General features: G+C 40.9%; 1 protein-coding gene across 1 annotated transcript in view; it reads right to left on the reverse strand.

Annotated features, from left to right (window-relative positions):
* The window catches only part of LOC135557470 (ezrin-like), a 60,996-nt gene extending 48,525 nt beyond the window's left edge, over positions 1-12,471 (reverse strand). Inside the window, exons 1-2 of the mRNA XM_064990740.1 lie at positions 12,331-12,471; positions 11,076-11,167 (exon numbers count right to left, since the gene is read on the reverse strand). Coding sequence (XP_064846812.1) covers positions 11,076-11,087 — 12 coding nt within the window. The 5' untranslated portion in view covers positions 11,088-11,167; positions 12,331-12,471. The remainder of the gene's footprint in view (positions 1-11,075; positions 11,168-12,330) is intronic.
* Between the last annotated feature and the right edge of the window lie 1,322 nt (positions 12,472-13,793).

The raw sequence follows: 13,793 nt of genomic DNA on the forward strand, positions 1-13,793 counted from the left end.
TTAAGAATGTGAAATGTCAGAATAATAGTAGAGAATGATTTATTTCAGCTTTTATTTCTTTCATCACATTCCCAGTGGGTCAGAAGTTTACATACTAAATACTGAGGGTAACATTGCCTTTAAATTGTTTAACTTGGGTCAAATGTTTTGGGTAGCCTTCAACAAGCTTCCCACAATAAGTTGGGTGAATTGTGGCCCATTCATCCTGACAGAGCTGGTGTTACTGAGTCAGGTTTGTAGGCCTACTTGCTCGCACACGCTCACTTTTTCAGTTCTGCCCACAAATTTTCTGTGTTGCTTCAATATATCCACATAATTTTCCTTCCTCATGATGCCATCCATTTTGTGAAGTGCACCAGTCCCTCCTGCAGCAAAGCACCCCCCACAACATGATGCTGCCACGCCGTGCTTCAGAGTTAGGATGGTGTTCTTCAGCTTGCAAGCCTCCCCCTTTTTCCTCCAAACATAAAGATGGTCATTATGGCCAAAGAGTTCTATTTTTGTTTCATCAGACCAGAGGACATTTCTCCAAAAAGTACAATCTTTGTCCCCATGTGCAGTTGTAAACCGTAGTCTGGCTTTTTTTAACGGCAGTTTGGAGCAGTGGCTTCTTCCTTGCGGAGTTACCTTTCAGGTTATGTCGATATAGGACTCATTTTACTGTGGATATAGATTCGGTTGTGCCTGTTTCCTCCAGCATCTTCACAAGGTCCTTTGCTGTTGCTCTGGGATTGATTTGAACTTTTTGCACCAAAGTACAATCATTTCTAGGAGACAGAACGCGTCTTCTTCCTGAGCGATATGACGGCTGTGTGGTCCTATGGTGTTTATACTTGCCACTATTTTTTGTACAGATGAACAGAAATCTATAGTTTGTTAACAAGACATTTGTGGAGTGGTTGAAAAACAAGTTTTAATGACTCCAACCTAAGTGTATGTAAACTTCCGACTTCAACTGTAGGTGTTCAAACGCTTTAGGAAGTAACAATGAGTGAGCAACTGTAGAGTAATGTACAACAAATAATTGTACTCTACTTCAAAGGGGATGATATGTACAGACTAAACAGACCATGTGTTTATTTGCCTAGTAAAATACAAATGTGAAAATCACGTTTCACTTTAAATACTTAATCCTGGGCTCGTTTCAGATTTCACACATTAGCTAGTGTGGTAAACTGGTGTATGGTTGTGAAAACCCCTACTACACATGTAGGCCTATAGTCAGATTCAATCAAATGTATTTTATAAAGCCTTTTTTACATCATCAGTTGTCAAAGTTCATTACACAGATACCCAGGCAGGCCTAGATGCCCAGCCTAAAGCCCCAAAGAGTAACGGCACAGTGGCTAGGAAACATTCCCTAGAAGGCAGGAACATTGAAAGAAACCTAGAGAGGAAAGGCTCTGAGGGTGCCATAGCAGCTGTAGTTAGTTACAGTAAAAGGAACATGGTTGATTTTAGAAGGGAACCCCTAACGGAGATAGCGATAGGTGGAGAGGCAAGTGTCATAACCCCTCGACACAGACCAGCAAATCAGGAGTTTAGCCTGTATTGACAATGGCCATCCATTTACTTCCGTTTTGAGAGAAAAGGTATGCCATTCCATTCTTTGGTTAATAATTGATAAGACTGACCTACTGTATGCCGCACAAACATGGCAAGTCCTTATTTTTTTAGGCCTGCCTTATGAGGTGAGCATGCAGGAATGCTTATAGACTCCTAAATCATAAATGATAGGACACTGAACAAAAATATAAAACGCAACATGTAAAGTGTTGGTAACATGTTTCATGAGCTATGTCTGTAAAACAATGAATTTAGAAATATCGATTTTGTTATATGTTTAAGCAAAAAAACAGAGTCATGGCAAAATGCATAATGTAAAATAAATTACAAATAAATAAATCGCAGGAAAATTGCTGCAACATTTTTCCTCGGCTACATGGCAGAATTGCAGGAAACTAGCTTTAAAACAGCTGAAATGCATCTCAGCTTCATGGAGAAATGTGTAGAATTGCAGGATAAAAAATAATAAAAAATAAAAAATTGAAATACAGCTGCACTGACCGAGCCCATTGCCACGCCCCCGTCACACCCACCACCTACACCCATTTTTGACCCAGAAAAAAACCTGGCATGACTGCCTGCTTAAGGAGGTCCACTGAGGTAAATGGTTTTTGAAATATAGTATGTCGCAACGAGGGCGCCCTCTGATTTCCATGAATCAGGCATGACGTCAAGATTGAAAGACTACAAAGACTTAATTCCATGTAGGTTAGTTCTCATCACATGATCAAATTCCTGCTACAATATATAATATTCATTACAATATCAGCATTGTAAGCTCACTAACAAACCCTAGCCCTACACCTTGGGCTTCTAGGGCTAATGTTTCAGTTGAGAAAATGAGGCCTACAGTATTTACCCAGGTTATTGGTGTGCACTTGACAACCCTATAGAGATGTGTGTGGACTCCAGTATGAGGGAGACCGCTGCCAACAGAGTCTGTGGTGTTTTCTGTCATCTCCTGGCCATTGTGAATGCCATTGAGGCTCTTTTTATTTATTTAACTAGGCGAGTCAGTTAAGAACAAATTCTTATTTACTATGACGACCTAACAAAGGGCCTCCTACGGGGGGGCTGGAAATAAGAATAAAATAAGAATATATAACAAAACACCACAACGAGAGACACCACAACACTAAATAAAGAGAAACCTAAGATAACATACAGTAAGTAGCATGGCAGCAACACATGACAACACATCATGGTAGCAACACAACATGACAGCAGCACAACAAGGTAGCAGCGCAAAATATTGTACAAACATTATTGGGCACAGACAACAGCACAAATGGCAAGGAGGAAGAGACAACTATATCACTTGAAGCAGACACAACTGTCAGTAAGAGTATCCATGATTGAGTCTTTGAATGAAGAGATGGAAATAAAACTGTCCGGATTGAGTGTTTTGGTCTTGGGGGTTGTCTGGTCACTGGTCTGCTCCGGTCCTGCAGGGGGAGGATGGACAACCTCAGAGCAAGAAGACACACCTGGTACCCCGTGACAGAGTTCAATGGAGGCACCCCTCACTCCAGGGGTTGGTGTCTTTAGTCCTTCCTCCACTCCTCTGGTTCTGGTGGTGATGGTCGGGTCTCTTTCTGTTGATCTGCTCCAGGTGGTACTGGTGAGTTCGGCAGAGGCAAGGGAGGATGGCTGCAGGCCAGGGGTAGAGAGAGTAAGGCTCGCCTCGGCAGTACTCTACTCGCCTCAAGGCCTGCAGTCTACCATTCCCTCTTCAAGCAGCTGGTCTGGTGAAATTGAAGTGAGCGAACTCAATGACGCCCACTGGAAACGGTCTAACGGGATGTCTTCTGGACTGGGGCCTGGGCTCTGACTGACTGGACCATTTACTCACTGCCATGATGTTTAGCTGCCTCCGGCTACATACTGAGCCTATACATAATATCTGACTTGACTATGGCAGTAGATATGGCAAAATTAATTACTCCATACAATGAATTGTTCTAAGTGAATTGACTACAAGAGAAAAGCGCATGAAAGGTTGTTTCTTTTTTTGCATCGGAAAAGCCTAATCTACATATTGATTGTTGTGGGCAGCCCCATTTTGCAGTTGTGACTGGGCTAGTCTGCGAGTCCAAACAATAGGAGTGGTAGAGGTTCCAGGGTTGTTCAGTAGGGCAAACTAGCAAAATATGTTACAACAGAAAATGAACATGTTAGACAAATTTAGCAAGTACCTACTCATTTCAAAATGCTATTTTTTCTATATTGAACACAACCCAGGACTGATATTATCACCACCAAACCTGGAGGGGAGGAGCTTCTATAGGAAACAGCGTCCAAAATAGCAAGGGAAAAGAGAAAAAAAACTATTTACACAGCAAAACAAAGATCCCTTTTCAGCTTGGCCTCCCCAGTGGTCCCTCTCTTGCACCACTATGAATTTTAATGGACCCCAGCTTCCAGACTGCAGAGTCGAACTGACTCCAGGTCAGCTGTGTAAAGGAGACAGAAAGTAATCTTCCATGTGAACAAAATTCAACTGACACGGGATCGGCAAAGTTGGGGAAATGGACTGGAATCCAGTACCGTTTAGCTCAGTTGGTAGAACATGGCAATTGCAGCGCCGGGGTTCTGTATTAGATTCACACGGGAGACCAGTACAAAAGAATGTATGACAATGTATGCACTCACTACTGTAAGTCGCTCTGGATAAGAGCATCTGCTAAATGACTAAAATGTAAATAAATATAACACACACACACACACACACACACACACACACACACACTACCAGTCATGTTTGGGCACACCTACTCATTCAAGGGTCTCTTTATTTTTACTCATTTCTACATTGTAAAATAATAATGAAGACATAAAAAAAACACACGTATGGAATCATGTAGCAACCAAAAAAAAGTGTTACATCAAAATATAATTCATATTTGAGATTCTTCAAAGAAGTCATCCTTTGCCATGACAGCTTTGCACACTCTTGGCATTCTCTCAACCAGCTTCATGAGGTAGTCACCTGGAATGCATTTCAATTAACAGGTGTGCCTTGTTAAAAGTAAATTTGTGCTATTTCTTTCCTTTCGAGCTTTGAAAGTTTATTCAAATGTAGTCGCAAATGCCATCAAGCACTATGATGAAACTGGCTCTTATGAGGACCACCACAGGAAAGGAAGACCCAGAGTTACCTCTGTTGCAGAGGATAAGTTCATTAGAGTTACGACTAAGAAATTGCAGCCCAAATAAATGCTTCATAGTTCAAGTAACAGACACATCTCAACATCAACTGTTCAGAGGAGCCTGCGTGATTCAGGCCTTTGTGGTCGAATTGCTGCAAAGAAACCACTACTAAAAAGGACACCAATAAGAAGAGACTTCCTTGGGCAAAGAAACACAAGCAATGGAAATTAGAGTGGTATAAATCTGTCCTTTGGTCTGATGAGTTCAAATTTGAGATTTTTGGTTCCAACCGCCGTGTCTTTGTGATACACAGAGTAGGTGAACGGATGATCTCTGCATGTGTGGTTCCCACCATGAAGCATGGAGGAGGTGATGTGATATACTATGATATATTTAGAATTCAAGGCACACATAACCAACATGGCTACAACAGCATTCGGCAGTGATACACCATCCAATCTGGTTGGCACTTTGTGGGACTCGTTTGTTTTTCAACAGGACAATGACACAACACACAACCAAGCTGTGTAAGGGATATTTGACCAAGAAGGAGAGTGATGGAGTGCTGCATCAAATGGCCTGACCTCCACAATCACCAGACCTCAACCTAATTGAGATGGTTTGGGATGAGTTGGACCGCAGAGTGAAGAAAAAGCAGCCAAAAAGTGCTCAGCATATGTGGGAATTCCTTCAAGACAGTTGGAAAAGCATTCCAGGTGAAGCTGGTTGAGAGAATGCCAAGGGTGTGCAAAGCTGCCATCAAGGCAAAGGGTAGCTACTTTAAGATTTAAAAAAATCTAAATATATTTGAGTAACACTTTTTTGATTACTACATACATTCATACAGTATGTGTTATTACATTGTTTGATGTCTTCACTTTATTCTACAATGTAGAAAAAGGTAAAAATAAAGAAAAACCCTTGAACGAGTAGGTGTTCTAAAACTTTTGCATGCTCAAGAATGTGCTGGTTCACATACCACTGCTGCCGTTTAAAATGGCATTTGAGAAAATGTTTGAAACTTGGAAAATCCCCAAGAACAAAGTACATGCTATGCTACGTGATAATACATGTAACATGACAAAGGCTTTGGAAGAATGCGGAGTCGCCAGTTTGCCATGCATGGCACACATGCTCCAACTGGCTGTGAACTAAGGTGTTTTGGCCCAACGCAGCATATCCGACAGTGGCAACAGGTAGGAAGTTAGTGGGCCATTTTAAAACACTCACATCTAGCATACAAGCAATACAGGAGCAGCTTGGAGTGAAAACCAAAAGGCATAAGCAAGACATTTCCACCAGATGGAACAGTACTTTTTACATGGAGTGCTTGGCGTGTACGCAGCTGACTATGAGTTACCTGCAACAATCAGTACAAATCAGTGGACTCTCATTGAAAGCATGAACACACTCCTAGCTCCATTTGAACCAATGACTCGAGAAATAAGCTCATCAACTGCACCTGCAGCAGACGTGATACCCTCTGTCATGGCATTGAAACACCTTCAACAAAACTGCCGACACAGACCGTGGGGTTAAAACTTGTAAAAGTACTGTACTAGAGGCTGTGAACAAGTGATTCAGTGGCATTCTCTCTGAGCCGCTTTAATGCTAGGTACAAGAACCACTACTTCGATGCAGTAAAGAAACAGGGTTTACGTGAAATGTTAGACACAGCTGGACAAGATGGAAACAGTGACAGTGCGCACCAAAGAAGAGGACCCACAACAGAAGAGGCCACAGTCATTCATGGCCAGTATAGGTCAAGATTTTCATTTAATGTAAAACAAAGCAGGTGGTTTAAAAAAATATATATTCCTAAATGAAAGATGAGTGTTGAAATGTTGCTCTCATTTTACTAGTCACGTCAGTTGAGCACACTTGAAAAGTTTAAGTTGTGCCATTTATAGCAGTTTATGAGAGCTTAGAGACATTTTTCAAACAGTTAAAGCTAAAATAATTAACTGCATTTTAGTTTAAACCAATATACCTTTCAAATAATTTAAGTTTATCCATACAGTCAAGATTGGATAGTAAGAAGAGCCACCAGCAACTTAACCATCTTTGTAATGCCGGGTAGCTAGAATGTGTGTCATGAATATCTGTTGTGTGATAAAATACATTCATGTGTAGTTTTTCTAATTTACAAATTATTAAACAATCTGTTCCTAACTGAACATATTACACTTTGTTTTAACTACTTAACTGTACTATAATGCTTAAAAAAGGATGCTACAATGTTAAATATCGGTTATCGGCATCGTTTTTTTTTGGCAAGGAAAATATCAGATATCGGTATTGGACAAGAAATGTCATATCGGTGCATCCCCAATTGCTGCGGGGACTTGCTTCCATTCAGCCACAAGAGCATCAGTGAGGTTGGGCACTGATGTTGGGTGATTAGGCCTGGCTCGCAGCCGGTGTTCCAATTCATCCCAAAGCTGTTTGATGGGGTTGAGGTCAGGGCTTTGTGCTGGCCAGTCAAGTTCTTCCACACCAATCTCGACAAACCATTTCTGTATGGATCTTGCTTTGTGCACAGGGGCATTGTCATGCTGAGACACTGTTGCCACAAAGTTAGAAGCACATAATCATCTAGAATGTCATTGTTTGCTGTAGTGTTAAGATTTCCCTTCACTGGAACCAAGGAGCCCAAACCATGAAAAACAGCCCTTGACCATTATATTCCTCCTCCACCAAACTCTAGTTGGCACTATCCATTGGGGCAGGTAGCGTTCTCAGCTTTACACCACTTCAGGTGACGTTTGCCATTGTGATCTTAAGCTTGTGTGCGGCTGCTTGGCCATGGAAACCTTAAGATAACACACCCAGACCAACAGAGAGTGGAACGAGTGGGAACCACTACACACACACGTACGTATGCATGCATGCACACACAGGCAAACTGAAACTGACATCTGATCTCATGCAAGTCAGTGAAGGCATGGCCGATTAATTAGGGCCAATTTCAAATTTTCATAACAAATCGGTAAATCAGCATTTTTGGACGCCGATTATGGCCGATAACAATGCAATCCACGAGGAGACTGCGTGGCAGGCTGACCACCTGTTACGCGAGTGCAGCAAGGAGCCAAGATAAGTTTAATGTTAGCTAGCAACTTATCTTATAGAAAACAATGAATCTTAACCTATTCACTAGTTAACTACACATGGTTGATGATATTACTAGTTTAACTAGCTTGTCCTGTGTTGCATATAATCAATTAAGTCTGATTTGATATTTGATAGAGCAGTCTGACTGAGCAGTGGTAGGCAGCAGCAGGCTCGTAAGCATTCATTCAAACAGCACTTTCCTGCGTTTGCCAGCAGCTCTTCGCAATGCTTTAAGCACACCACTGTTCATGACTTCAAGCCTATCAACTCCAGAGATTTGGCTGGCAATACTTTAGTGCCTATAACAACATCCAATAATCAAAGGTACATGAAATACAAATGGTAGAGAGAGAAATAGTCCTATAATTCCCATAACTGGGAATATTGAAGACTCGTTAAAAGGAACCACCAGCTTTCATATATTCTAGGCAAGGAACTTAAACATTTGCTTTTTTACATGGCACATATTTCACTTTTACTTTCTTCTCCTACACAGTTTTTGCATTATTTAAACCAAATTGAACATGTTTCATTCTTTATTTGAGACTAAATTGATTTTATATATGTATTAAGTTAAAATAAGTGTTCATTCAGGATTGTTGTAATTGTCATTATTACAAATATAAATAAAATAAAAATTGGCCGATTAAATCAGCATTGGCTTTTTTTGGTCCTCCAATAATTGGTATCGGCATTAAACTCATAATTGGTCGACCTCTACTTAGAACGTTACCAGAAAACATGACATTAATGCTAAAAATAAACTGGACAAAGACCCACATTTCAATTCTTATTCTGAAACCACAAGAGAAGTAGACTGATGACAGCAAACTTCCCAACTGACTCGAAAAGGACCTAAATACATTAATCATCTAATATTGTATGCAAAGAGCTATCCAACTTTTTAACTATGCCTGCCTGCCTATAACAAACTAACAAGTACCAGTTTGCATCTGCGTAACCCTACAGGAGCAAACACTCCATAAAGTAACTACAGTGGCTCTCACTTCCCCACTGTCTAGTATATAACACCCTTCACTGGTTAATGAGTTGGTCCCGAATGGTGGTGATCACCTGCATACCCTGTGCTGTGAACCATTCAATATGTAACCATGTGCATGGTTTACATGGCTTTACAGGAGACTGTTGCAATGTGGGGTTGTCATGGGAGCCATATAGCCATAAACAACCAATGTGCTGGGTGCAACCTGCTGACATGCAGTGCAGTGCACTACCTCCCTGCACTAGGTCCCATGGAGACTGGCGAGGGGGTAGTATACACCCCTACTGCACCCCTTTCATTAAGGTATTTAGGACTGAAACATCTAATATGTGGATTCGTTTTGCAGACCCGGGCCCAGTACCTCAGCTTGGCCAACTTGCTGACTAAACAGTGTATTAACTTCTATTAGGAACTAAATACTATATAATGTCTAAATATATAATGATGTGGTAAGTGCTAACATGACAACTATTCAGAGTGACATGCCCAGAGGGTGTAACAGCAGGCATCATTATATCATTGAATGATCAATTATTGAAGAGAACAAATTGTTAGCAATGGGTTTCGGACAGAAGGAGGGAACACCCATACAGTATGTGTTGGTTAAGGCCACGGCTTGTGTGGCTGTGTTGTCTGACTGTCACATGGATGTTCAAGGGGCCGCGACTGCACAGAAAGAGGATTTAGGGAAAGCCAAGGAGTGAACACTGTCCCACACTTGGTGATAATGTGTTATTCTAACAAGTGTAACTCGAGCCAGAGGGAGAAGTGAGACCAAACCAGAATCTCAATCTCAGCTGCTCAACTTTCTTTTGTCAGATTTCCTTCTCTTCTTAACCAAATTAACTCTAGCCTACTCTACTAGCTCTATATAGTTGAGAAATGTTTAACACGCACCTTTCACAGTAAAAAGGATTTTGCGTCACAAAGCACAATAGAGAATCTCAATAAGATCATGTCAGTGAAACTGTCAGTTTTCTAGAAAGCCCTCCCAGTCAGTGTGTAGCAGCCATAGCCAAAACATAAACACCTATGTTGACCAACCAATGTTATGAATTAAACAACTCAGCATTTTGAGGATTAATTTGAGTTGCAAAACGATTGACGTCAAAACAAAAATTATAAGACCAAGTTCATTAAAAATAGACTTAAAACTTTGCAATAACTTGCCATTGTAATATTTAATGCCATGCTCTAACTTAAGTTTCAGTCATTCATGTTTAGAGAAGTGAGTCAGTGGCAGTAAGTCAATGATTATGCCTCATTGATATCATGGAAAAGAAAACAATCTGCCATTAGGCAGGGTTTTCAAGTTGTGCCTAACAGAGGAGTGACAGAAAGTGCAACTGTTTCATGCAGCCAGCACCACACTACTGATGTCACTACTTCCCAGTTTAGTGTGACGCTCTTAACCCTAGGGCAATTTCTAAACAAACCAACACTCTTTGTTACTCCTCGAGTCTTCGACTAGGGGGTGTCTTGGACAAGTGGGGGACTAACTGTAAATACAATACAGTGTACTGTTCAACTATCAACTTCTCTCTAGATCACACACCATTACAGCTATTAGCACCCCAGGAAAAGCAAAGTAGAAATGTCTCAGTTGAAGCACAGCACATGATTTTAGAGGCTGGTGTGATATTCCATATAAATCAAATAAACATTTTATTTCTCTGGCCATTTAGGTCAGATGATCCTTTACTTCCTCTCTAGCTAAAGTAATGAAAGTCCATTGTTTTACTACACTTGTGGGAATTGCTTTCAAAGACACATTTTCAACAAAAAGCTGGGCCGTTGTGTACCTAGGTAGGTCACTGCTAAGATATTACATTAGGTCAAATAAAGAGGTTGTGAAATTACTCAACTTCATGTGAGAAACCACATATTCAGAAGTGTGATCACTTACAAGTGGCCACTTATTCTCATATTCAATATTTTCAATTCAGGAGAATGTATTTCTGTAAGTGAGGACAAAGTTCTCATTTTCATCTACAAGTGACAGTACAAATGAAATCATAGAAACATTATACATGTTTACAACACAAATAGCCCCTATCTCTAGACTGCCATGAATACCTCCTCTCATCACGTGTAGACATCGTGGCAATAAGTCTCCTGCTTGCCTGGGTTACTCCCATCACGACTCATGACTGGCAACGTCTCATAGTTACCAAGCATAGTTTCAGGCAACTCAGAAACACATGACAAGCTTTGAAATAAATAAAACTACAGCAATACTTACAGCTTTCGGCATCTTGTTTCCTTCTCCTGGGTCTGTGCGCGGAGCTGTCACTTTGGTTTCCAAATACCTCGGATGGTTTCCACAGTGCCTTCCTGTCAGAGGGAGCGAAAGAGGAAAAACGAGTTTTCGCCACCCGGGTGATACTTAGTCAAATGGGACTACCCTTCCTGCTTTAAACGCTGCTGCGAAAGAGAGACTGGTTGACGCTGCCCTTGTACAGCCGTATAGTCATTAGTCATAAATATGGAAGTTTAGATTAAGCGAGCCAATTCCATAAATCACAAAACACCATAATAAGGTCTCCACCCTTCCCGGTAAATATCTTACTTGAGCACCAATACCGCATCGAGGTGTGATCCTTACTTCAGCACCACAACTGTATCAACGTGTGAACGTTGCTTGGATAAAATGGTGAGGTGGACGTTCGATGTAGCCTATATGCTGCACCGTGTTCAACAGATACATTTTCCAATTTCATCTTGGCTACTACTGGGTGTAACGCGGATACAAAGTCGTCTATCCGCCAGGGACAGACACTTACAGAACTACTTGTTACGATTAGGGTCTGTTACAAATGTAACAACTTCATCAGTTGGAATCACAAGATAGCCAGGAGCTTGATTCACTTCTGAAGAAGATACACATAATAGGGTGTTTAATAACAGCCTAAACTGTTTAAGCGATTTCAAAAGTAACAAACCCGACTCTGTTAGACTACACGACGTGTGTTAAAATAGATACAATGTTCCACGCGTATGGTAGGGATTTTTCTGCTTGTTCTGTTCAAATAAAACGTGTCGAGTCCACCGACCAAACCCAAATCTACAGCGAACCTAAATCAGATAGCTTACTCGGCTAATCAGTGAATTTGGCATAGCCACTTTTTTTGTAAAATGTCATGATATTATCGAAAAGTGAATTATTTGACCCGACTCGAATAGGTTATAATTTAGGATTCTGGATTTTTTTTTTAAATACGACTCAAATGTAGCCGTTGCATCAAAGATACATTTTTACACATGCAATCTGTATAACCTTCAACTACTAGCCTTCTACCAAGCCACATCCCCATTACAATAATCCCAGACACCTGTTGGAGATGTTTTTCCCTTTATAGGGAAGAGGCAGCAAAAGTGCTGCAACAAGTGCGGAAACAAAGTAGTGAGCATCCCTATTCTGCTCAACAGCCTCGCGTTCACATAAATATTCGATGTATAGATAACGCTATACTTTGTTACTTTGTAGAATGTCTTACCAGAGCAGGTGTGATTTGAGATAAAATGGTTCTATGGCAAGGCTGCAGCCGCGGATACTCCCCTCTGCTGAACTCGAAGCACGGAAATATGGCTGCACCGCTCACTTCAGCGCTCCTACTATTACCGCCTGCTTGCATGAGTTCCTGTTTGTCATTCGTACTCCAGCAACTCCCATCAATGACACGTACTAAGAACTGAAGTCATGCAAGCTTGTAGAAAAGTGAATAAAGACAGGGCAACCCCCCCAACTGATTTACAGTAGGGATATGCCAACAACTCAATTGTTTTAATAATAGGGACACATTGTTTTAAAGGGGAATTTCAGCATGGTTATTTTTATCATAGACGTTTTTATCCTAGACATCACAATTATCCAAACCACAAGCTAGAACTAGCACATTTTCATTTCACTGGTAGAATTAGAAAGTTTTGACTACCTGTGTATTGTCTGCTCATAATGAACCACAAAGTCTGGCAGACTTTAGCCTTAGCAAAGACAGTAGGAGCTGAGAACAAGAAATTGCATCCCTTGAGAGGGCAATAACAAGATGTATGTCAGGAGAAGTGCAGTATTATCATAAGGAGACATATTCTTGGCTGATCCATTTGTGGTTTCATGGTGGGTGAAAACAAAGTTGGGTGCTGTGGAATGGTGAAGGCAACCAGAAGTGGTCTGGTGATAATTTGTTGTGTTTCTGCTGGTCAGAGGGAGCAGGTGCTCTGCGTTAAACCAATGGGGACAAGAGATGTGAATTGTTTTGCTCTCAAGAAAAGGAGTGATTACTTGGGTAGCTGTAAATATGAAAGCTGATCAACTGAAGGGGAAGATGATACTCGTCGTTTAGTGCAACACAGATAGGGTAGCGTGAGTAGTGAAACAAAAGTTGTCTGTTCTTTTGAGTTTTGATGTTGAGTCTTTGCCCGCCAAAGTGATGTTAGGATATATAAGTTATCCCATACGAGGGTTTGTTCCGGAATTACGTTGTTACAGATGTCAAGTTTATGGGAATGTGGAAGCAGTGTGTAGGAGGGAGGATCCTAGGTGTGAGAAGTGTATAGAAGGGCATGAGACAAAGGAATATGTAGCATTGGGGAAAGTATTGGTACAGTGCCTTGCGAAAGTATTCGGCCCCCTTTGTACTTTGCAACCTTTTGCCACATTTCAGGCTTCAAACATAAAGATATAAAACTGTATTTTTTTGTGAAGAATCAACAACAAGTGGGACACAATCATGAAGTGGAACGACATTTATTGGATATTTCAAACTTTTTTAACAAATCAAGAACTGAAAAATTGGGCGTGCAAAATTATTCAGCCCCTTTACTTTCAGTGCAGCAAACTCTCTCCAGAAGTTTAGTGAGGATCTCTGAATGATCCAATGTTGACCAAAATGACTAATGATGATAAATACAATCCACCTGTGTGTAATCAAGTCTCCGTATAAATGCACCTGCACTGTGA

Source organism: Oncorhynchus masou, chromosome 16 (genome assembly GCF_036934945.1).
Source record: "Oncorhynchus masou masou isolate Uvic2021 chromosome 16, UVic_Omas_1.1, whole genome shotgun sequence".
NCBI classification, from domain to species: Eukaryota; Metazoa; Chordata; class Actinopteri; order Salmoniformes; family Salmonidae; genus Oncorhynchus; species Oncorhynchus masou.